The 26,548-nt window shown below is 30.2% G+C and overlaps 3 protein-coding genes across 3 annotated transcripts; 1 reads left to right on the top strand and 2 right to left on the bottom strand.

The window, feature by feature from the left end:
* Positions 1 to 227: 227 nt before the first annotated feature.
* Positions 228 to 5,395, bottom strand: CIPK9 (CBL-interacting protein kinase 9). Its single transcript, XM_047318141.2, has 15 exons — positions 4,979 to 5,395; positions 4,733 to 4,795; positions 3,672 to 3,743; positions 3,469 to 3,576; positions 3,250 to 3,324; positions 2,946 to 2,999; positions 2,729 to 2,854; positions 2,557 to 2,646; positions 2,019 to 2,141; positions 1,787 to 1,894; positions 1,432 to 1,551; positions 1,146 to 1,202; positions 881 to 955; positions 631 to 702; positions 228 to 555 (listed from the first exon to the last, which is right to left on the bottom strand). The coding sequence occupies exons 1-14, from the start codon at positions 5,153 to 5,155 to the stop codon at positions 640 to 642; spliced, it is 1,311 nt and encodes a 436-aa protein (XP_047174097.1). The 5' UTR covers positions 5,156 to 5,395; the 3' UTR covers positions 228 to 555; positions 631 to 639.
* Positions 5,396 to 19,979: 14,584 nt separating this feature from the next.
* Positions 19,980 to 20,888, bottom strand: LOC148191417 (uncharacterized). Its single transcript, XM_088101385.1, has one exon. It carries the CDS (start codon positions 20,886 to 20,888, stop codon positions 19,980 to 19,982), a length of 909 nt encoding a protein of 302 aa, XP_087957511.1.
* A 2,302-nt stretch (positions 20,889 to 23,190) lies between these two features.
* Positions 23,191 to 24,204, top strand: LOC148191416 (uncharacterized). Its single transcript, XM_088102649.1, has 2 exons — positions 23,191 to 23,401; positions 23,540 to 24,204. Exon 2 carries the CDS (start codon positions 23,572 to 23,574, stop codon positions 23,914 to 23,916), a length of 345 nt encoding a protein of 114 aa, XP_087958775.1. The 5' UTR covers positions 23,191 to 23,401; positions 23,540 to 23,571; the 3' UTR covers positions 23,917 to 24,204.
* Positions 24,205 to 26,548: the final 2,344 nt, after the last annotated feature.

Raw genomic sequence — 26,548 nt, 5'->3', positions numbered from 1 at the left:
ATTATATATGAGAAAAGATAAGGTACATGATATATCTATTGAATGACATGGTATAAAAGAACAGAACATACAGAGTGTTAATGCAGATGAAAATCGATGCAGAGGAAGTGTAAAATCGATGCAGATGAAAATGACTCAAAACTGATTCAGAATTATTTTCTTTTCTGAACATATTTTGAATATTTGAAGGACTTAACTAATGAAATTGAAATCCCAAAAAGCCAAAATTACAAAATAAGAAATACATTCTCTTCATTAAAAGAAAAATTAAACATATGCTTGGAAACCCATTAATCAGCCTATAAACGTACTTTCAATACAAAAGAAATCAAAGAACTCTCCCTGCAAACATCCGTTCAAGGAGTTGGAAACTGAGAAATAAGCATACGCTTGATTATACTCATTTCTCTTTGACCAACTATAATTATTCTCTAAGTTACTTGAGCCGTTGAATTAAGGTCATGAAATATCGCTCATTGTGTCTAGTTTTATTAAAACTCAACATGCTCCAATCTTAGCTAACCACTTGAACAAAAATAAGTGCATGATGTACACCTGCAGCATCATAATAAACAAATGAATAGGTGAGAAATTCAGTGAATGAATTTGATAAGGCTACCGTGATTATACCTTGATTCTTCATATTTTTGCTTCAGAATGCCACACTACGTCTTGCAACCCTGATGAAAAGATTTTGTAAAACTGCAAATGATTCCGGAAACAAGGTTAGCATCAATCAGCGACATAAAATAACTGAGACATTGACCATTTAACATGATGTCATTGCTCCTTCCTTAACATGTGTAGGAAATGGATCAGACTTCATGTAAAAGGGTTGAATTCATCAGTTCTTGGAGAACTTTAGAATATATTCACATGCCTTGTGAAATTCCAGTGTGTCACCTCCAGTCTTTCGAAGCTCCACCATGTGCAAGGAGGGAGCCACTTCAAAAACCTGTTACCATATTCAAAGCAGCACAAACATAAGTCAGGTCAAGTACATCCGTTGAACAGAAATTAGTAAATAAAGAATCAATCTTGCTATCTTTGCCATTAGATGAATAAGGTTACAGAAGGAAAAAATGGAATTTTTTTCTTCTGTAACCACAGAAAAGGTCTGCAACAGTAAAAGAATGACTCAGTACCTCTGTAGCTACTGAAAGGTGACCCTTCCTTCCGCTCTTATCACCTTGCAGCTTCATCTGCATAATTTAATCCGATTAAGTTAGAACATTGTTTTCATCTTGATTAAACCATTTAATCAACCATAGATTATTTTATCCCTTGTAATTATGAAAAGAATGTTTTTAGACTAATTCATTCAGTGTGTTACTGTTTCTCCTTTACAAAAATCGATCACATGAAAGATGGTTCTTGGTGAGTAGAAAGCAGACTAATGCAGGTAATAAGTGTTCTGAGATAAACTATAACCTTATAATTTCTCTTGTGAACATTAAATCCCAGGGGCTTGGCAGCTTCCTCAATTTTTGACATGATTTCATTTGCAGGACGCTGTGATGTAAAACTTGTTTCTCTCCTAACAATCCCATTCTGTATTGAGTTTAAACAAAAATGAAGAAACAAGCATCATTAGCCTGAAAGAATAATTATATCTCCTTATCAATAGAAATAAATGAATTCAGATCAGGCTCTTAAGAAAACATAAATCAACCAAAAGTTGATCCAGAAACCAAGTTCACAGTTTTGAAAGTGACTTGTAATTTGAATAAAACCTTTATAATGCATTACACTTATGTATCATGAAAGAATACTAATTTTTACTTACTGTCTGCTTCTCAAATAAATTTTCAAGATTAAAGCTTTGAGACCTAGATATGAGCTCAAAAGCATTCATTGACACTGGTTTCTCTTTTGTCTCCGTCACAAAAGTTTCCTACATATCAGAGAGAACAAATATATAACTTGAGAACAGCTTCAACACTTTCTTTCTTGGACTTCCAAAGAATAGTAACAATGTAAATGAAAAATGGAAAGAAGTATTGTCATAAACAAAGCACCTTAGAATCATTGAAAGCAGCAGCAACATCATCTACATTGACATCTTCTTCCTCTGTAAAAATTGCTGGTTTGTATCCTTTTCTGAACCATTCATCTTCTAAGATTTCAGGAATTTTTATCCTCTGCAAAAAGCAACTCAAAGTTAATAAAAGTATATACCAACTGCAAGATACGCTTCACCTAAAAGATATTGAAGGGTGATTACATGATTGCAAAACATAATCAGGACAAAAGGGCCCAAGAAGGCAAACAAATACTACTCCTCGGTCCCAGTAAGTAAGACCATTTTTCTCTATCCTGAGTGGGAAAGATGACTTATAGTGCATTAGTTGATTACATGGAAAGTAATTAGGTAAAAGATTTATGTGATAAGTGACAATTTTAAGGGTGATGTAAAATAGTAAAACAGATTATATACAAGTTTAATACTATTAACAAAATTAAGTAATTTTTTAATTCCTGTGAATTGATTAAAATTCATATATCATATCCAGGTAGAACATGTGAAATAAGAAAGCTGTCGGGTTCAGAACTCACTGTCAAAGGGTTTGGATCAAGAATACGCTTCAATAGCTTCTTTGCCTCAGAGGAAAACCATGATGGACATGTAAACTGAGCCCTGCATATCTGGAAAGTATGTTCAGGTTTTGACATAAGCAACTTTTCTTTCATTCATTCTTCTAACGGATGATATTCTGATATTACTTACCTTTTTGTACAATGCCATTTGACTTGGCTCATCAAAGGGCAAGTAACCAGCCATCAGCACAAAGAGAATGACTCCACAGGACCAGATATCAGATGTAGAACCAACATAACCTCTATCATTAAGCACCTAACATAAACGGTGTACCATATAAATTCCAATGCAGCTTGAGTTGCAAATCTAGTTTTGGATCTGATCCTTAAAAAGAGAAAGTAGGTACCTCAGGAGCAACATAATTTGGTGTTCCACAAGCAGTGCGGAGAAGTTCATCCTCCTGTAATAAACACATTTAGTTAAGAGTTAAAACAAGGTCCTAATTTCATGCAAATTAAAAATGAGACACAGGAATTCCATTAAGCACTTATACTTCTTATGGCCAAACCAGAAATGCATAACATGTACATAAGGTAATTGTATGGCGTGGCAAACATGTATATATATATATATATATATATATATATATATATATATATATATATATATATATATATATATATATATATATATATATGCACATGTCTTACCTTCTGTGCGTAGGTACTTAATCCAAAATCTGAAATTTTCAGAACGCCATTTGAGTCCAGAAGAAGATTCTCTGGCTGCAAAATACATTGAGTATTGAATATGAGTATGATCCCTAATTCAACTCAAGAAGGAAAATAATTGATTCCTGCTCACACGTATATGACTAATGAATCTATTTATTAAATTACAGGAGAGGATTGTGGTAGATAATGATAGACCTTCAAATCTCTGTGATACACCCCTCTACTATGGCAGTAATCAACTGCATTGATTAGTTGGTGGAAATAACTTCTTGCTTCATCCTCTTTAAGTCTCCCACTTTGAGCCTACAAATCAAATTATGCATGATCCGAAGAAAATATCAATGTACTGACAGTTATTCTAATATATATATATAATATGAAATGAATGAGCAACTTACTATTTTGTCAAATAGTTCTCCTCCATTAATCAATTCTAGGACAATGTAGATCTTTGTTTTGCTTGCCATCACCTATGCTTAAACAGAGAACTGTTAGTGACTTTGAGTATGCACATAACACAAATACACACAAGTTCCATATATCTGAAAATGATCAATTAACCACTGTTCAATTATTTAGAGTTTACTGTATAACTCAAGAATGCACTATAGTATGAAAATTCTACATATTAATTAAAAAATTATTACAAATATGAATTTTAAGATAGCTGTTTTAAATGAATAATTTTATTAGATAACAGAGTTTTTACATTATACAATTTTAGTCAATCTGTAAACTAAGATTAACCCGAAGGGAAATCTTAAAACAAAGAAGAACTGAGTTCGTTGAAAAAAGGAATATTGGGCCCACAGTATCAGAAGGTAAATACAGTTAACCTCAATTTATTTCTTTACGCACTCCAAGAAAATCTGCAACTTTATCACGTGCTCCACTGGGATATATTTGACTTTCATTCATTGCTTTTATTCAGATTTAATTATTTCATTTTCAGATTTTTTAGTCTCATTTGAAAAATATTGATGTAATTTTATTCTTTTATTAAATTCTTAAAATAGATTAAAAAAATTTAATCAAAAAAATTATGTTAATTATATCAATAACAAAGTAAAACATTTTTATTAACAACTTTAATTTTGACGAAATTTTTTTTATACCCTTCAAAAGAATTAATAAAAAAATCAAATTACATTAATCTTTTAAAAATTAAGATTAAAAAATTGAAGAATCGACTTAAAAATTTTAAACAGAATCTGAAAAAAAAAAGAGGTAATTATATAAAAAAAATCGTTTTGTAGATGAAGAATCCCCTTTTATAAAAACAGAGATCTTGCCATTTCCACAATCTACCACGAAAAAAAAGACAGTTATAATATCATCAGTAACATTAGCAATAACATTTTATAAAAAGTTCAATTTTCTAAATTCTGGTAGCAACGTTGAAACAGTGTTCGATGTTGTTCACTGTTCATATAAAAAAAAGTAGAGAAGTGTGTCATACCTCATAAATTTTGACAACGTTCGGATGATTGATCATCTTCATCGCTGAAATTTCTTTCTTCAACTGTCAAAATCAAAGGCAGAAAAAACATAAAAACTCCATAACACAAATTACAGAGGCTGCACTAGTAATGAGCAACCTTAAAATAAAAGTAGAAACTAAGGGTTGGTTTAAATAAATTATAATAAAGTGATCAGAAGGTTATGTCGTATATGATGTCTAGTTGAATTGGAGCATCATTGTTACCTGTTCCGTCATCTTGTGGCTGAGTACGTGGCTACGGTCGAGGATTTTGATTGCTACATGGTTTCCGTTCTCAACATTCTTTGCGAACTTGACCTTAGCAAAGCTTCCCTCGCCGATGGTTTTTCCGAGCTCGTACTTTCCCAAACGTGTAAGAGGTCTCACCGGCTTCCCGTTCATTTTTCCTTTTCCTATGTTGTCTGCGTGTTACGAAACAGGTTCGATAAATTAGTATGGATCTTTGCTTTCTTCAAATATGTTTGTGTTTGAGATGATGAAGATGATAAGTGGTGAGAGAGAAGAAGGAATTCAGAGATAAAAAGAAAAGGAATATGTTTGAAGATTGCGTGTTCGAAGCGTGTAGCTGTTTGTTTTGGGAAGAGAAGAACACAACATAACACAACAATACCCAATCAACCGTCTCTTTCTTTGCTTTAGTGGTTTTGCTTGCATTCCTCAAGCACCTTCCTGGAAATTGCTCAGTTCATTTCTTCTCCAAAATACCCCTCTTTTATTAATTATTTGAGCAAACATAAAATCTTCGCATTAAATCAAAATTAAATTTTGCTTGTTTTAAATTTTGATAATGATTCCTCGTCAAACTTTAAAAATTATATAAATATAGCTATCCAAACTCAATTGTTTTAATTACTTTTAACCTATCCAATATTATTTTTTTATATTAGTATTTGAATTATTTATAGTGTTTAACTAAATAAGAATCATATTTATTTATTTTTAAAATTTAAAAATTAAATTTAAAAAAAAAACATGAATTTTAGTTTTATATCCAAATTTAGATAAAAGTATTATATATATTATTTTGTATTATTATCTCTCATACATTACCAATAAAATAGAAAAATCAGTCTAGTTAAATAATATAGATATATGTAAAAAATACATAAAATAATTCAGAAAAATATAAAAGTACATAAGTAATTAGATCTAAGAATATATATAAAAATTTAGATAATATATAATCAAATAAACAATTATATAACTATTATATTTTTAATATAAGTGTCTATAAAAGAGCAAAAACATAATGAACACATTAAAGGTTGTGACGTGAAATAATATTTACTGTAAGGAGTTAAAATATGAAGAAGTTTAGAGGACAGGTTTGTAATTACATTCATGATTATAATATGCTAACACACGCTTATCTTTTCAAATGATTATAATATGACGTAAGAATGGTAGTATATATGTTTTCATAATGAGAATTAAGGAATTAAAACATGCGGATGCAGTGCATATCTTATCCTGTGTGCATATTTTTGTCCTGGTCATCGTGATCCATCATTGTGATCCACCTTTGACTCTGCAACTATATATGGACAATTTTTTTCTCTAAATTATTAAATGTTAGTTTAATAATTGAAAAACACAAGATAAGATATAATGATCTTATTATTCTATTTTCAAATATGAATAAACGGACGAGACAATAATAAAACTTTAAAATTTTGAAGAAAAAGTTATGATAACTGTTCAAGATACATATATATATATATATATATATATATATATATATATACAAATTAAAAATTAAGCTTAATTAAGATTATATGTGGTATAAAAATGTGTTTAAAGTTATTTAGTTTGCTATATGTAAGAGATTTATACCAATAAAATAGTTAAGAAAAGAAGTGATCTTTTATACATAAAATTTAAATATTTTATTATATTTTAAATAGAATAATTCATTGTTTATATTTTATTTTAAAATAATTACTATTTTTATAAAAAGAAATTCTATGATTTTTCTCTAAGATTTTAAATTACTTGAAATATTATAATCCATCATAAATATTACGGCAAAGAATAATAAAATTTATTTAAGTTAATCTTTATTCATTTTTTTTACTATGATTTTGGAAAAGAGTAATGTTTTTGCATGTGACTCTCTTGACTTCAAGATGAATTTTGTTTGTATATGATTATTAGAGTATATTCAAATTGTTGAATTGAGTTTTTTGTGTGGAGGTGTTATATTATATGAGAATGAAAGTTCTTTGAGTTATTTTTCAGAGTCTAAAAGTTTAATCCAGTTAAAAAAATTGATGTTCTTCATGTTTTCTCATCTAAATGATATTAGAATTTATGGCTCACGAGGATATTCAAAAAAAAAAAAGATGAATTTCTTATCGTTAGAGAAGTATCCTTAATTGTTAAAGTTGCAATGATATTTATAATTATTGTCAAATGTAACACAAAATTTTGAGAGAAGATCACTATTGCGAAGATGGCCTTATGCTGCTAGCAGTGAAGCTAAAAGTTGTGATAATTTTATAAAGACATTAGCTAATATTGATAGGGTGTGTGGTACTTATACATGAACATTAATTAACTTTCATGAGTATACTCTTTATGACAGTATAATTTATGGTATATATGGAAAAGTTATATATCATCTAAAATAAACATTAGAATGAATGTCAGTGACTATATAATAGACTTAAAGTCTACTATAATTCTTGTCCTAAGTCAAAATCAATTTAAACTTATATTTAATTTTTTTTATACTTTTTTAGTAGAGTATTATGAGATTTGGATTAAATTTTTACTTTAAAAAATATGAGTGTATGTAAACATTTTCACTTAAATTTTTTTCTATCACATACCAAATTAGTACACTAAGACTTAATTTGATTTTATAAGTTCTACAATTAACCTCATATTAATTCCTAAAATATTCTACTAATTTTTTTTCATTCAAAACATATTTCTTTAAGGAACGTTGTCTGCATAAACAGTCGTATTTATATAAATAACAGTTTTTTATATTCTCTAATAATAAATTTTATTTTAAAGAAACGTTGCTTAATTTGAAGTAATATTTATATAACAAAATGAACAAAACAATTTACACATCAAAACTCGAATGACACGTTGAATTCTTCTAAGAAGTTCTAAATTAATCGAAACAATTTATTTTTGACAAACATGAGGTGAGTTAATAATCTTAATTTCAGTATTTTGCAGAGCTAAAATATCCTAGGATACTTTTGTTAAAAAAATATCTTAGGATACAACAAATTGTACCATGAATATGTACCAAAAAGAACTTGTACTATAAATGAATCTTTCCATAATTTTGTTCAACGTATACTTTGAAGAGGTAAAATATCTTGCTATTGCTAACGAAGACTAACAAATTTGATCATTCTTTAGTGTGATTTAGAAGCTTTGTAAAGAGACGTGTTTATTTATAATTTAATCTTGTGATTCTAATTGGAAGAAGTATATGCCAAATGTGCAAATATCCAAATGATGTTCATGATTACTAATTAAGACATGTGTGAGTAAAACTAATAATTAGAAAGTCCAAAAACAAGATTATTGAGTAAGGGAGGAATATGAAGAAGACAATATAGTTTGGACCACATATTTGATATTTGTTTGGGTCATGGTCCCACCCATGTGGTTATCCTTCACCGTACCGTTTGTACCATTCGTATCATTTGCAAAATTGTGTGGAGTTAGTGGCTCTTTTTTGTGTTGAGCTTAAAAAAAACACTATTTTCAATTATACATATTAATTTTCTAAAAGTCATTCAAGTTAAAGTTAACTTTACAAATAAAGTAAAATATGATTCTTTTTTTAAATTGTATATTTAAAATTTAGCATCCTACTAATACAAAATATTCACTGTAAATTGTTAATTTTTGTCGAAAACTTGATTAAACACTTTCAATGGAAAATAAACTCAGAGTCTTACTTAAGAAAATTGAGTTTAGTATCAGCTAATGTGGCATGTTAATAATTATTTAAATTTATTTTAATATGATTTCATTTATAAGAAACTAACATATGAATATTTATTTAAAATCTTATTAATTATATTTCAAACTAATTTTAGATATTCTAAGATAAATCCAAAATCGCAGTATCGTCAATCAATTGATCCATTGACACATTTACACCACAAACTAGACCAGCTTTACATGTGTATTTAATTTTAAATTTATTTTTTTTATTAAAATTTCATTAAAAACTTATAAATTATTATCAATTTTCTAAAACATAACAAAAACTAGAGTTGTCAAATGTAGGTTATTCGACGCAGCCTATCATAGGTTGATTACTTAGTAAGTCAATCTAATTCAACTTATTTATTAGCGAGTCTAAAAATTTGAACTCAGTTATGTTCATCATAGGTTAGTGGGTTAAACAGACTGATTCACTTAATTAAACTGGTTGTCGTCATCCTTGAAGCAATCACTAGTACGAAAATCGCGTTCAACGTCTCACCATTGAATAACCAACTTTAAAAATAAGCGGTGACATTTTTGTAAATAAATGCAATTATTAAACGTCGTTTAGAATTGTAATTCGACGTAAAAGGATATAAAACGTCGAATGAATTTTAAATTCGACGTTAAAAGGTTAGTAAATTTAATAAAAGTTTGAGCGGGAGATTGAAAATTCATTAACTTTATCTTAGCGCGCGATATCTTCTTCTCTTCTCAAACTTTTGTCGAACGAAGTTTGACGAGCATCACATGTAATATTTCTTTCATTTGATACAAATGCATGTTAATTAATTACTTTATGTATGATTTTTATTTGTTTTAACTGATTTTTTCCATGCTCTTGTCCTTCATAGGCGCATTCTGATTTCTCTCTCACTGTGACGAAACTTTATTCCGACGAACCCACCTTTTGAAGGTTAATTTTCGTTTTCGTTTTGAAGAATTTATTTGTTGAACTTGTTTGTTGTTTTTTTTGTTGAACTTAATTGTTTGTTGTCATTGTATAGTTGAACTTGTTTGTTGTTGTTTGATTAAACTTGTTTGTTGTTGGTTATTATTGTTTGTTATTGATATTACACTACACGTTCATAGTTCATGCTTTATAAAATACCAAAAACTGAAATTTGTTGTTTTTTTTTTCTTTTCAGGTATCGTAGATTTGGAAAAAAGGATCATAATTAATTTAAAAAAATAAAAAAAATTGATTAACGTTGAATATTGACAAAATTTGACATTAAGTTAACGTCATATATTAACAAAATTCGACGTTAATTTAACTGTCGAATTTTTTAAATTCGACGTAAATTTAACGTCTCCTAATATGATGCCGTTTGCGAATTCGCCATTAAAAGCTCAAAATATTCGACGTTGTACGCGATTTTTGTACTAGTGAATAATTGAAAGGAACACAATCGGAGAAGCACAATATGCTTGTGAAGGAGCACATTCCGTTAACGAAGGAGCACAATATGCTTCAAATCTATTAAGGAGCACACTTGGAGAGCACAGTATGCACTCCTTTAAATCAAATCAATGAGAGCATTTAGGTTTAGAGTTTTCATTTTTTAGGTTCATTTTTTGTCCATGTCGAAATTTGCAACTTTTTTTTCAATCAAACCCAACTCAAAATCATAATGGACCAGATTGATAACTCTAACAAAAATGAACAAAATTATTTTCTACCCATAAATACATTGATATAAATATAACTCAATCTAGCTCATACTTTGTGAACTCATCACAATTGAGTTACAAATAAATAAGCTCAATCTAATTTACTTTTCAGTAATAAAAAATTTGATGATTCAATTTGTCCAACTACAAGTTGTTAGATTGGTGAATTAACTCTTTAACAATATTTTATTCTTTTTTTTACTATTCAATCAAACTAAATTAACTCAATTCAACTTATACAATTTGAGAAAACAAATAAATTAAATATCTAAACTATTCAAATATTATTAAATCACATTTTATATTTAAAAAAATTAAATTATAAACCTATTAATTAGATATAATAAATCCTATAATAAAAATATAAAAAATTATTATTAGTAGATTAGGATCAACTTTGATCCAACCTAAACCTATTTAACCCGTAAATTAAATGTATTTGGTTCAATATTTAACACACATTTTAAAAAAAATAACATTTTTCTAACTCAAGTCCATAGTGATTAAGATTAATGTCCCAGTAGAAACCTAAGATCTTTATTTTTTGGTTTAATCATTTTGGAGGTCTCTATTTGTGCAGATTCGTGTCAATTAGGTCCTCGTATTTTGGAACAGCTCAATTGGGTCTTTTTATGTAAAATTGAGTCAATTATGACCTTGCCATTAATTGTTGTGGACGACATTAAAATTTTTGTATTCTGGCTTGCTGACTGTGTCATTTTTAATGATGTGGCACAATACGGCTTGTTGACTGGACGACGTCAAAAAAGGGCATGATGTCGTAAAACCCGAGGTTCCTGGCTCCTAAAAAACCGCATCTGCAATCGTTACCGTACACCCTCACACACCCACCTTCACCTCACTTGCTACTCACTCACACTCTCTTACTCTTCTTCTTCATCGTTTCCGTCACCTTCGTTTCAATCACACCTTCGTTTTCAAAATCATATTCTAGGGTTAGGGTTTCTGCATTATGATGTGAAACGCTAGCACGCCTCGTCCACCATCTCCTCCTAAACCCTCCCCTCCGTCGCGATCTTCGCTCCTCCTACCATGGGAAACTGCTGCAGATCCACAGCCACTGTGGCCGCGAGGACGTCAAATCGAGCTTCTCCAACGCAGACCACCATGGCAAGTGCGGTTTCGGGTCTGAGGCTGTCAAACAGAAGGGCGATTGTGGAGGTTGTGCAACTCTGCCACAAGCACAGGGTCATCTATCGCGACTTGAAATCGGAGAATTGTCTCGTTAGGAAAACTTAAGCTCTTGGAGATGTTAAACCAGAGAGCTTCTATTTAAAGTAGTCAGGGAACTCAACATTATAGTTGTGGAAGCCAAAAGGGTCGATGCCCACTGCTCATCAACACTGCTAGAACCCCATTCTTCGATACATCCTTCCCACAGTATCATCCAAAATCAATGAATTTTAAGGAAAAATTATTGATTTTTACATTAATGAGATTCAAGGTATATTTGTTTGAACCTAGAAACATAATTTTTAAAATTAGGCAAAACTGAAGAATCAAAACCGAAACTTTTGAACACCCATCTGCACATACCTCCATCATGGCCTGGACCCAAATACGACAATTGATTGCATTAACACTAGGTTAAATGTGTTTGCATATTTAACACCCCCTTTAACTCGTGGCGGCACACTGTTCATCTAAGCGAATTGCTTGAGTAGGCGGTCGAAGCCTGAGCAGAGGAGGAACTCCGACATGGTGGGCGAGAGCGGACGGAGGCCAGTGCCATCACCGTCGTCGTGAAAGAGCTCAAAAGTGTTGGAGCCTTCGTGTTCGGCGGCAGAGTCATCGCCGGATCCCCGAAAAACGATGACGGGGTTAAAGGGGGAACGGTTGCCAGCTTATTTTATTTTAAACTTTTTTTAAACTTAAAATCAAATAAATTCACATCATGACCTCTTATTGTGCCACGTGGTTATTAAATGATACCTCAGCATTCCACCAGACAAGAAAGTTAACACCGTCCATAGCAATTAACGACAAGGACATTATTGATTCAATTTATACCAAAACTTTAGAGTCAAATCCAGAAATATAGTAGCATGCGATTTCCTAGTATTAAAAAATACAAATACACATATCCAAACATATTTTCATTATAAAAATCTTACAACATCCAACCACAATTCTAAAACCAACAATTACCATCTAAAAGTAATAATTTATATATCCTCATCCTTAATTTCAAATCTTCTTAACAAATTTAATTCTAACTTCAACAACTCAATATTATCAATACAAGTTACAATCTAATCATAACTAAACTTTCATTACCTTGATTATTGTATTCTTCAAAAAATTCTCCAAAACTTATAAAAGTTAGACAAATAATAACGTATTTCCATGAATTTAGACACGGATATGACATTTTTTTTTATTGTATACTAGTCTGGTTATCCAAATGCTTGATAAGTTTGCATATGAAAAAACTTAATATTGGCGAAGCAGTTGCAGACGCAGTTCAGGCTTTAAGGTTTGAGATTCCAGCTAAGCATTTGGGCTAATTGTTGGGCTGCTAGGGCTAATTGTAAGCTTCTTAGGATAGTTAAACATTTTATGATCTTGATTACTTAGGGAAAAATAATCTAGTATAAAACATTATTGTGTTTCATTTATAAAACGATAATTTAGTTTAATAATAGATAATATAAGATGTAACTGTAGACAAAAACAATACAACACTATGTAGTTTTATTTCATGTTTGACAATATATGGATATGTTTAGGCGAAAAGCACATCCACTTAAGCTAATCTCATACTACACGAAAATATACACATGTTTATTTTATGTTACAAAAAATATTTTTTTATTTTTGTTTATTAATAAGATATGTCAAAAGCACAATTCACATCAAATGATCTATCAGATAAATAGTTAAAGTTATTTTTCTTCAATAATACCGTGTTACTTGCATTGTCAATTCTAAAAGAGTTATTTGTTATGTAGTATGAGTTTAGACAAACTCAAGTAAGAACACATTGTTTCATAAGAGATAAGAACATTTGGTTCCTTGAAGGTTATGTAAAAGAAAAAGAAGTGCATTCAACGACATTAACAATTAAGCTCACTAATAAAAGAACATTTAGAAAAGTTCAAATTATTCAACAAAAAATACTTATAAAGTTATTTTCTTCAGAGTAAATATAAGGAATTCAGGAAAAAAAAGTGATAAACCACTTGTATAGAGTTGAAATATTGCTTAGTGTGCTTATAGAAAGTTTCATATAAAAAAAATATTCATGCTTAATTAACTTATAAATGACTTTGTAGAAATAATAATTGAAAGAGTTACTAAAATCGAACAAAATACTTGATTGAGTCAGAAGTGACTCATCAAAAGAGTGATTTGTAGAAAAAGTACTCTAAGAGTTTAGTTAATACTGTTTATACAATACTTAAAATGTTAGTAATAAGTGACCATGAGTCCAAAAAATACTTACATTAAAAATATTATTCTACTTAGTATAACTAAATATGTTATATTAAAAATTGGATGGAGTCTACGTGTCAGATGAACCAATATAAAAATGTTGGTTAAGTATGTTTTTAGTCCTTGAATTTGATACAAAATTGAAATTCGATCATTCTTAAAATTTTGATACATTTTAATCTTCAAACTTTCAAAATGAATAAATATAATCCTTTTAATCTAGTTACATTAATTTTTTTAATATATCAAATACGTTTCATAGTAACATTTGAATTTTTTACAAAATTCGATAATTTCCAATTTAATATTGATTGGAAAAAAAAGTTTGATACGTAATGTAATTAAGTTAAAAATATCCATTCATAAAGCAAAACATAACAAAATTTTGAAAAAAAAATGAACTTTAATTTCACGTAAAAAAATTCATATACTAAAATCATAATTCATCCTAAAAATATCTTATTTTTCTGTCTCCTTATTGCTTTACTTTTTATTCTTTATTTATACTAAATTATAAAGTTACATGTGTGCCAAAAAAGAAAATCACTACCACTACAAAACCATCATTTAAGCATTCCTCATCATGCAACACTTACTATTATAAGTTTTGAATAAGGAAATCAAAATACAATTAATTCAACTATCTCTTCTTCTTCTTTTCCCCAAAGTTTTATATGTTAGGTAATATATTATATTCTTAATTTATAATACAATATGTTCTAATTCAATATTTTAAATTATACTATTACTAGATAATTTAAATATTTATTTATTTTGAAATATATAGTTGAAACAACATCAAATAATTGCTTAAAAATAAAAAAAAACAAAAGATAATAGAAACAAAGGAAAAAAGGTTGAACTTTAGACCATAAAAGAATAAAAAAAAATGAAAACCAAAAAAAACAAGTTAAATGTAATCTTGATATGTACACTCAATAAAAAAATGTTTATTACTTTTATACTTATTTATTTAATTTATAATTATTTTGTTCGATCGTTATCTCTAACTTCAACTTATTTAATTATTTTATGTTCTTTATAATTATATATTTGTTTGGTAGTAATTTTAATTAATTTTATTTAATTATCTAATTTTGTTTTATAATTATTGGATATTCTCAACCTGATTTTATTTAATTATTTTATATTATTTATAATTATCTTATTGTGATATCTTTACTCTTGTATTATTTAACTATTCTATATGATTTATAACTTTCATGAACTAGTGAGATGTCTCTAATACATTTTCCATTATATATATATATATATATATATATATATATATATATATATATATATATATATATATATATATATATATAGGGGTTTGCTAACGCGCGTACGCCTGTTTTTCAGTTGGTACATTTTAGCAATGTGTACCAGATTTTAGTAGACAAAAATATCCTTATATATCATGGATTCAAGTTTTAAGGTTAAGGGTATTTTAATAATTTTCATTCTCAAAACTTAAAAAAAAAAAAAAGAAACCCCCAAACCCTTACTCACCTCTCTCATTCCTCTCAATCCTTTCTCTTTCATCTCTCTCACTCCAACATTTTCTCTGTCATCCCTACTGTAGCCCTAATTGAAAAAATCAGAAACACTTGCCTTTAAACAATTTGTCTTTCTAAAGAGTTGAGTCATTGACATATTCACCTTGAGGCAAAGGTTCATTCAAGATCTCTTCAATTTCACCATCTTCACTAATTTCTCTAATTTCATCATCTGCATATGTTGAATCATCATCTCTAAAAAAATCCCTCCAGGCCAATTACCAATTCTTTCGGATGTCATTATGCTTGTGAAAATTAGATAAAATTAGATAAGACAAAAATTATAAAATAAAAACTCATTATAAAATCATTTTTTGTAAGAAATTGTTTAACAACAAGTATTTCTGATTTTTTCCAGGTCAATTACCAATTCCTTTATACTTGTGAAAATTGGATAAAATTAGATAAGACAAAAATTATAAGATCAAAACTCATTATAAAATCATTTTTTTGTAAGATTGTTTAATGGCAAGTGTTTCTGATTTTTTATTTGGGGCTACAGTAGGGTGTTTCTGATTTTTTTAATTGGGGCTACCGTAGGGATGACAGAGAAAAGATTGGAGTGAGAAAGATGAAAGAGAAAGGGTTAACAGGAATGAGAGAGATGAGTAAGGGTTTGGGGTTTTTTTTTTTTTTTAGTTTTGAGAATGAAAATTATTAAAATACCCTTAACCTTAGAACTTAGAATCCATGGTATATAAGGATATTTTTGTCTACTAAAATCCGGTACACATTGCTAAAATGTACCAACTGAAAAACAGGCGTACGCGCGTTAGCAAACCCCATATATATATATATATATATATATATATATATATATATATATATATATATATATATATATATATATATATATATATATATATATATATATTAATATTATTTGGTAACAAGACCTAATAGCCTTTAAATGAGAGGCCCACTTTCTTGAGCCCCCGAGATAAAAATATTTCTTGACTAAGTCTCTGCCAAAGAAGCCACCTTCTTCAGATGATAGAGAGAGAGAGAAAGAGCTCGAGACTCTTTTAGAGGCTTAGAGAGAGAAGAAGGGCGAAGCTCACTTAGAACGCACAAGCATGGACGTTGGGAGAAAAAAAGAAGAAGATCTGCGGAGGGCCTTCATCAAAGGTAAGAAAAACACAAACTTTCTTTTATTCTCTGTTACAACTGGAAATAAAAGAGGGAAACTCTATTTATAGAGTTCTTGGGGAAAAGGGGAAAACCATAAAACTAGAAAACCCTAACTAACTAATTAAACCTGATTATTGTGCTTAGACAGTAATCTAACCGATTATTTTAGTCCCAATAGCCTCCCCTCAAGTTGGATGCTGTATACTCACTAATCCAAGCTTGGGGACGATGGATCTGAACCGTACACGATGAGGGAACTGTTCATCCAAGCGAACTGGAAGGAGATGTAGAAGATTAGCTTGTATCTTCTCACGAACAACGTGGCAATTGAGTTCTATGTCCTTGGTCCTTTCGTGAAAGCTTTTATTATGAGCTACGTGTCTTGCTGATTTATTGTCACAGTAGAGAGCAGGAGTCTCAGCTTCCTGAACTTGAAGATCTTGTAGGAGATAATGGATCCATTGTATTTTGCATACAGTGGCTGCTAGAGCACGATACTCTACTTCGGTGGAGGATCTGGAAACGGTGCTCTGCTTCTTGGATTTCCATGAGACGAGGGATGATCCAAGGAAGATGCAAAAGCTTGTAGTAGACCTTTTAGTATTGGGACAGGCCGCCCAATCTGAATCACTAAAGGCCTTTAGGTGTATTGGAGAGTCAACTGCAAAAACTAATCCCTCCGAAGGCTTAGATTTTATGTACATAAGAATATGTTGTACAGCCCGATAATGATAGTTAGTGGGAGATTGCATAAACTGACTTAACAAATTAACAGAGAAACACAAATCAGGTCTAGTTTTGGTGAGATAGAGTAACTTCCCTATCAGTCTTCGATAGGAGCTAGGATCATCCAAGTGGTTGTCTATTTTATACAGTGAGCTTGTATCACTTAGAAAGGGGGTAGAGCATGGTTTGCATCCCAGTATTCATGTTTCCTCAAGGATGTCTAAAGCATATTTTCTTTGGCACAAATGAATCCCTTTCTTAGATCTGGCCACCTCTAAGCCTAGGAAGTATTTAAGTTCTCCCAGATTCTTTATTTGGAATATGTTATGCAAGAGACCCTTTATGTGATTGATTTCTGTCATGGAATTCCCTGCCAGTATAATATCATCTACATAGACAAGTAAGGCTGTAAAATCTGTAGATGTCTTTTTGATAAAAAGTGAGTGGTCTGACTTAGATTAAATATAATTGACAGAAATCAAAAAAGAGGATAATTTTTCAAACCATTGCCTACTGGCTTGTTTTAGTCCATATAGAGACTTAGTAAGCCTAACCCTTTTTCATGGACATTAAGACCAGGTGGTGGCTCCATGTAAACCTCTTCATTTAGGTCCCCATGTAGGAAGGCATTGTCCACATCAAGTTGATGTAGGAACCAGTTATTTGAGGCTGCAAAAGCAATAAGTAATATAACAGTAGTGAGTTTGGCAACATGGGAGAAGGTGTCCAAATAGTCTATTCCTTCTTGGTGGGTATAACCTTTTGCTACTAGGCGAGCCTTATATCTCTCTATAGTGTCATCATCCTTGTATTTAGTCTTGTACACCCATCTACAACCAATTGGTGTTTTTTTCGGAGGTAGTTGTGTTAAATACCAGGTATTATTGTCCTGTAAGGCCTTGATTTCTATCTGCATAGCTTTTGCCCACTCACATAGGTTTTTGGCTTCATTATAAGAGTGCGGTTCATTATTCGCAGTTATGGCCATAGTATACTTCAAGTGTTTCTCTGACAAAGAATCATAAGACAATAGATCAAAAATGGGATAAGGAGTTTTAAAATTGTTTTTCATAGATAAGGATTGATTAACCTAATGAACATAATCGTTTAGATACCCTAGAGCCCTTCTAACTTTGTTAGATCTCCTGTAACTGGATTTTCTTCACTATCAACAGTGTTATCATTGCTACTGCTGTCAGTGGCAGTTTGTTGTGTCTGCCTTTGGTCATTGGTGTCGGTTTCAACAAGTCTCCCATCATCAATAGAATTGTAGTTGCCTAGAAGATCATTAAGAAAGGTAGTTATGGCTGCTTCTTTGTCATTGATTTCTCTACTGGTTTGTTGGTCTTTGTAGGGAAAAACGTCTTCATAAAAAACAACATTTCTACTTATGAAAAGTTCTCTAGTGTTGATGTCAAGCACAATGTAACCTTTGATACCACTCTTGTAACCAAGGAAAATTCCCTTCCTAGCTCAAGTCAAGCTTATTTCTATTGTTTTCAAGAGTAGAAGCAAAGCATAGGCACCCAAAGGTTTTCAAATTCAAATAAGTGGGAGAAGTATTATAAACAAGGTCATGGGGAGTTCTGTTATTGAGAATGGGGGTAGGTAACCTATTTATTAAGTAAATTGTATGACTGACAGCATAGGACCAATAGGCATTAGGCATACTAGATTGAAAAAGAAGGCTACGAGTCACATTAAGGATGTGTTGGTGTTTACACTCCACAACAGAATTCTGTTCAGGAGTTTCAACACAGCTCTTTTGATGGTTGATGCCATACAAATCATACAAGTTAACACAATTAAATTCAGGTTCATTATCTGACCTAATGGTTTTAACCATTTTATTAAACTGATTATTAACTCTGATAATAAAATTCTGCAATAAATCTCTAGTTTGGCCCTTATTGTTCATTAAAAAAGCCCAGGTATGTCTGCTATAGTCATCAGTAAGAAAGTACTTATGGCCATGAATAGAATAAATGGAAAGAGGACCCCATATCACAGTGAATTATTTCAAAGCATTCAGTGGTCAAAGAAACACTTATAGGAAAAGGCAATTTATGTTGTTTAGCATAGTGGTAAGTATCACAAACAATATCAGGACTCATTTGCACATAAGGAAAACTTTCACATATCTGTGTTACAGTCTTGTGTCCAGGATGACCCAACCTATAGTGCCACAAATTTACATCAACTTGTTTATAAGAGAAAACAGACTTTGAAACAAAATCTTGGTTTGGATTGGGAAAAGCTTGTAGGTAATAGATACCTCTGTAAAGATTAGCACACCCAATCATTTTCAATGTAGAATTCTCCCTTATCTGACAAACCTTAGAAGAAAAAGTTAGACTGTAGTTTAAGTCTTTGATAAGACTTTGGACATAAATTAGATTAAAAGAAAAATCAGGAATATATAGGACATTAAAAATAATAAAATCTTTAGAGAATTGGACAGTCCCTACATGTTCAGTAGTGATAACAGTGTTATTTGGGAGTTTAACAGAAATGAGCTTAATTTTATAAAAAGTGGCAAAGTTGTTTTTCTCATGGGTCACATGATCAGTGGCCCCAGTGTCAATAATCCAAGAAAGGTTACCTTGTTTGTCTTCTGTGTTATTTCTCTACATCTGGTTGATCTTATGAGTAGATTCATCAACCTTTTCTATCATTCTGAGAAGCTTCTACATCTGTTATGGGGTAAAAGAGTTGAAGGCAGCATTGGTGCTGCCCTGATGAGTGGCTTGAACACTCTCTGGGCCAGAACTGCTCTGGCAGACATTGGCTGAATTCCAGTCAACTTTTTTGTCTTGATTGTTGTCATTTTTCTTATACCAAGGTGGGTAAACATGCTTGGAATAGCACTCATCCACAGTATGATTCAATTTGTTGCAGTAGGAACATTGTTTTCCATAGTTAGGATTCATTCCTCTTCCTCTTCCTTGGCCACGTGATCTAGCACCACGCCCTTGGTTTTTCCAGGTCTGGTCAGGTCTCCAATTGTTGTTTTTGTCAGCAACATTGGCTAGAACTTTAGTTTCAGCAGTCTGGTTATGGTTGATAGTGTCAGAATCTTGTCTTTCTTGTCTTTCTTGCTGCATTATGAGTGAGAAAACACGATTGATGTTGGGGAGGGGATCCATTAAGAGGATCTTAAAGTAAGTCAGAAATCTTAAAGTAGTCACCTTTAGAGAATCTTGTCTTTCTTGTCTTTCTTGTCTTTCTTGAAGTAAGTCAGAAATCTTAAAGTAGTCACCTTTAGAGAATCTTTCCTTCAATTCATCCCATAACTCTTTGGCTTCTTCAACATATATCACACTTTCTGCAATCTGTGGAGAAAGTGTCTTTATAATCCAGGAAAGAACCATCATGTTGCATCTTTCCCATGCATCGAATAAAACCTCACTTCTTTGAGGTTTCTTGATTAACCCATCAATGAACTTTATCTTGTTTTTGGAAAGAAGAGCTTTTCTCATGCTTCTGCTCCAAGAAGAGTAATTAGTCTCGCTTAGGACTTGAGAGATGAGGGTAAGTCCTGAATTCTTCCCAGGATGCAGATAGAAAGGACTGGCAGGATTGGTGGATTGATCCATGTGATCCATTACAGCAAAAAGCAAAAAGACACCAAGAAAGAAACCAAGAAACAATAGGAAGAATTCTGGGACAGCGAAAGCAGAGCAGGTTTACCTGCTCTGATACCATATTCGGTAACAAGGCCCAATAGCCTTTAAATGAGAGGCCAACTTCCTTGAGCCCGCGAGAGATAAAAATATCTCTTGACCAAGTCTCTGCCAGAGAAGCCACCTTCTTCAGATGATAAAGAGAGAAAGAACTCGAGGCTCTTCTAGAGGCTTAGAGAGAGAAGAAGGGCAAAGCTCACTTGGAGCGCACAAGAATGGACGTTGGGAGAAGAAAAGAAGAAGATTTGCGGAGGGCCTTCATCAAAGATAAGAAAAACACAAACTTTCTTTTATCCTCTGTGATAATGTGTTTTTAATATTCTGTTGCAACTGGAAATAAAAGAGGAAAAAAATGGAAAACCATAAAACTAAAAAACCCTAACTAACTAATTAAACCTGATTACTGTACTTAAAGAGTAATCTAACCGATTATTTTAGTCCATATATATATATATATATATATATATATATATATTATTTCAATGTTTTATTTTCTTAGTAAATAATAGAAAATAAATACACATATAAGAAAAACGTAGAACATTGTTAATTTTAAAATTTTAAAATATAATTAAATTAGTACTTATAAAATGTTAAAAAAAATGTGTTAGAGAGAAAGACTTACACCAATAGAATGAACTGGAGACGAAGTTGACTCATAAATTGAACTTCCATCATATTCAATTATTCTGTAGGTTAGTTAATCACGTGAATGAGGAACATCACACACCATTGTGTGCAGTATTATGTAACCCTCCAATTATACTTTTGTCAGTGAGACACTCAGAATCTTTTGATTTTTGTTTTTGACCATAGTTTTTCACCCAATAACAATAGATCCCCATCACACTTTCAAAATCGGTTCTGAATCAACTTTCTCCATTCCATAATCAATTGAAGTGATTATTTAAATTATTAAAAACTGAATTTGACCAATTGAACTTTCTGCAATATAAACTACTTTATTAACAATCAAACTCTACCATTTCTAAAATAATGTTTTTCTTCTGTTTCTCAATTTTTTTTTTCAACCAAACAACTCAATACTCTATTCTAGTTTGAACCTTTTCTTATTTTATATATTTATTTCTTCTTTACTTATATTTTTTTTATGCATTTTAATAGAGTGAACTGTGACTACACTTTCCCATACACAAAATTATCTAATATTTATAGGTGGATTAAGTTCGAAATAAGGATTCAGTAGCTTACCCCAAACAACTAAACCTTAAATACACTTTTATTTGATACAAACAACAATCACAAAATAAAAACCAAACACAGCATCCACTATGTACCTACTTACTATATTTATCACATAATCCCTCACCAACATACAACATGTGCATCAAGGAAAGTAGTGTTCAATCTTAATTTAAACCTAATCAATTATTTATGGAAAAATTTAAACCTACAAAAGTATACTTTTTTGGAGTGTTTGTGTACGTATAAAAAGGAAGAAAATAAATCTAACAAAATGAAAAAAAATAATGATATGAAAGTAAAATGAAAAGGCCTCGATATAAAGATTTATCTGAAGTGAAATAAACTTAAAAACATGTGAATAATAGTATGTTACTTATTTTTTCAATTTGTTTATATAAAATGGTGTTATCAGTGAAGCTGTCCAAAACTTTGTGCTTACTTTTGATAATGTTTTATACGTAAATTCCAACCCAGTGGTATTTCGTTGCAACTGGGTAACCTAAAAGAAAGCAGACGCAGACAGAAAGAAAAACAGAGGTGTGATTCATCCCATAATCCAACCATTTCAATGCACTCTCTGGATTCTTTTCACTTTGCTGCAAAGGTAAAATATTATCTTATTTCTAATTAGCTACCCAATACCACTTCATTATTTGTTAATGCAACTTTCAACATTCAAAATTAGGAAAAATTCCTTTCCAGTCACATCTCTTTCTCATTTGCATTATTCTAATTCAAAACCTTATTTTGTACCTTTCATTGTTGTTACCAAATCCTAATGTTTTTATCTGTGTAGAGAGAGTATTTTTGGACCCAAAATCAGAATGGTAAGAAGCAACCTCTGCAGAAGACCTGCGCCACTGTAGTATCCCAAGAAACAAAACAGTTGTCCAACTTGAATTTTGAAAACCAATTCCATTTATTAAATAGAGATAAAGAAATGTCAATTCCTTTACAACACCATTGAACGCCACCTCACGAATAAGCCTTAAAACCTGTGAGATGCATGCAATGAGGCTCTCATTTTTATACTATTCAAGACACAACATTAACCTTCTTGAAAAGCAAAATGACCCCAATAACCCTCATAACTATGCCTCAATACTAACTTCTTCTATAATTTCCACTCACAAAAAGCTTCTCACCACCTATTTTTTTCTCCTCAGCAAATCAAATCCACCACCTCCTTCATCACAAATCAACTTCTGCTTCTTCCTTTGCTCTCCAAGGCAAGTTTTCTCTTTTTTTATGTATATTCTTCATGCATCTTATGATTAAACAACATAGAATTTAAGTTTTCTTCATTCTCTAGGTGATGATGACTCTGAACACTGCTGCTATCTGAGTAATTTTATGTTCAATTTCAGGACAAGAGTGTTGTTTGAGGATATACTGTCAAATGGGAACATCTAAAGCAGTGGGAGATGAAGAGTATGAGAACAAGGAGAAGCAAGGGATGAAAAAATCACATTACTTTATGGTTTTCATTTCATCTTTGCTGATAAGCATAACAGGAGGCTCTTTGCTTGGGTGGTGGCTACACAAATACCATCCAGCAAATAAGCAACTTTGGATGGTGCCCTTTGGCCTCATTCTTCTGTTTACCCCTTTCATTGTTTGCCTCTCTGTCATCATTTCTGGCCCTCCTGCTATTCACAAAAACGATGAAGAGGATGTTCTCAACACGAGTCAACGAATCCATCCACTCACTAACTCTCTTTGTGGCCCAAATAGATTACTCTAAATTTGGTGTACAAGATGCCAGTTACTATATGTGAAGGTTGAAGTTGAAGTTCCTTAATTGTTTTTCCCTGTTTTCTGATTTGACTTGTTCAATTGGAAATAGTTTTATCAGTAGAAAACTGAATCACTTGTGGCATTTTGCTTGAAACCATTGAAAATGTTCAAGTGGATGCTTTACTTTATACTGATTCTGCAGGCTTCAACTGTCATGTGCTTCTTCTGTAAGTTTCTGGTTCAGGCGTGCACGACTGTTAATCAAACCTATAAAGTTTCTTTCTTTCTTTTCTCAGTATTCATTCACTTTATTCCTTTTTCTTGTGCATGATTCAAAAACAATAGATATCACAAGTCTCAACACGAGGAGTGTTTATCTGGGATCAAATTTTCCGGTTTAATGTGAGATCGTTTGTCATTGAAAAATCGGTAACAGGAAAAAACTTAGAATCTAGACAACATTTGACATGGGAAGATATTTGTAAATTGAAAAAAGAGGTAAACGTTGATGAAAATTAAAGGGGTTGATAAAATAGAAAGAAAAAAAAAATTGGGTGAGTGAAGCTTTCTTTACAAATAGGATGACGATGGCAGCCACTTTCATACATCAAAAATAGGCATACATATCTCGGGACGGCTTTTCTTAATAGTTTTTATGACTTTTGATTTTGGGTATTTTAAAATGTTTTTTAATTTTGAATTATTATTCTTAATACCCAAACATTTTCATTTAAGAATCACGCAGATTTCATTATTTTTATTCTTAATGTTTATTTTTAAGTAAATAAATAGTATTCATTGAAATAAATTAAAAATAATAAATTTAAATTATATATTAAACAAAAATAAATTTATAATAAAATAAAATAAATTTATGCAATTTTTATTCAAGTAATTACAATAATTATGGTTAAAAATTATTTAATTGAAATCATTTTATAAAAAAATTAATTTAATTACAAAAAATAATTAAAACCATGAAGTTTATTTATTTAATAATATTAAAAAAATTTAATTCTTAGTTATACACAATTTACATTACTTTATATACACTTAAAAATATTATTTAGAAATTATAAATCATTTTAAATAATAAAAAAATTAAAATGTGTGGACTGCAGTACCTCAAAAACAAAAAGTCGTCAACCCTGCAATTTCAATTATTTTATATTTTTATTAATTTAAATAATTTATGATGAAAAAATTGTTATTAATTAATTATAATTTGTAAAAAAATATAATAAAATAATTAAAATTCTAAAAAATAAATTATAGTGAAATAAAAGAAATGAATTTTTAATTACATAATTACAATAATTATGATTATAAATTATTTAATTGAAATCATTTTATAAAAAAATTAATTTAATTACAAAAATAATTAAAATCATGAGGTTTATTTATTTAATAAAAGTAAAAAAATTAATTATTAATTAGATATAATTTATATTATTTTAAATACATTTAAAGACGTTATTTACAAATTATAAATTATTTTAATTAATAAAAAAATAAAATAAAAAAAAAGTAAAAATGTATGGGGTACACGACTTCAACAGAAGAAGTCGTTAGCCCCTTTACAATTTTAATGTTTTTATTAATTTGAATAATTTATAATTAAAAGAGATGTGATAATTGATTATAATGCCTAGTAAATGATTATCAGGTCCTAAAACGTTTTTGGAATGCACAACTTCACTTTTGATTAGTGTGTTAGGGTGAAGTGGTGTACTACACAACTTCTTCATTTGAAGTTGTCTAGATCTTCCACGACTTGCCTAAATTGATAATTTTGAAATTTTTTGCCTAGATCTATAATTTTTTGTTTAAATTTACTTACATACCTACAAAAATCGGTTTTCTATTATTTAATGTATTGATTATTTATGTAAAGAATCTAAGAAGAATAAAAGAAAAATAAAATAAAATACTTATTGAATTATTATTATGTTTAAGAACACACAACCATGACATTTTGCTATTATATCTATAAATTGGTATTGCTCTAGTAGATTGTAGTTTTATATAATTTAAAAATTAATGTCTATTATAATTTAAATACTCATTTCACATATATCTTTCAATAATAAAATTATAGAATTTTAATATTCAAAATAAATAATATATCGAGAATATCTCGACAAACTTAACATGTCGAATGTAGAAACAAAATCTCTTCTTATCTCCATAAGAACACACTATGCTATATATATTGCAAAACAACCAGTCTAATTTATTTATTGAATTTTAATATTCAATCTATTCATCAAACATAATTTCACGTTACTTTTATTAAAAAAGAAAACGTTATTTTTGTGTTTTTATTTAAATACGAGTTTTAGTGTTTTTCTACATAAATTTAATGAAAACACTTTCGTGGGTTTTAGGTTGCACTTTTCGTGGGTGAGTGTGTGGAGGGTGAAGCCGTCGCTAATGAGGAACAATGGTCGAAGTTGGGTTGATGGCTGTGTGATTCAACTAAAGCAATGCACATAATTTGAAATTATTACACAAATCATGTTTTTATTAGATGTACGTGAAAGGAGAATAAAATCTCTTATTTTAAAAGTGCACCAAGTAACACCCTTTCAAAACATATTATCTATGCAATTTAGAACACCGTTAACACATGTTTTATA

The sequence above is a fragment of the Vigna umbellata genome, chromosome 11, assembly GCF_029865625.1.
Source record: "Vigna umbellata cultivar VRB3 chromosome 11, Vumbellata_1.0, whole genome shotgun sequence".
Taxonomy (NCBI): Eukaryota; Viridiplantae; Streptophyta; class Magnoliopsida; order Fabales; family Fabaceae; genus Vigna; species Vigna umbellata.
Note: the sequence above shows the minus strand (reverse complement) of the source record. Positions and strands in the feature narration are given on the sequence as shown.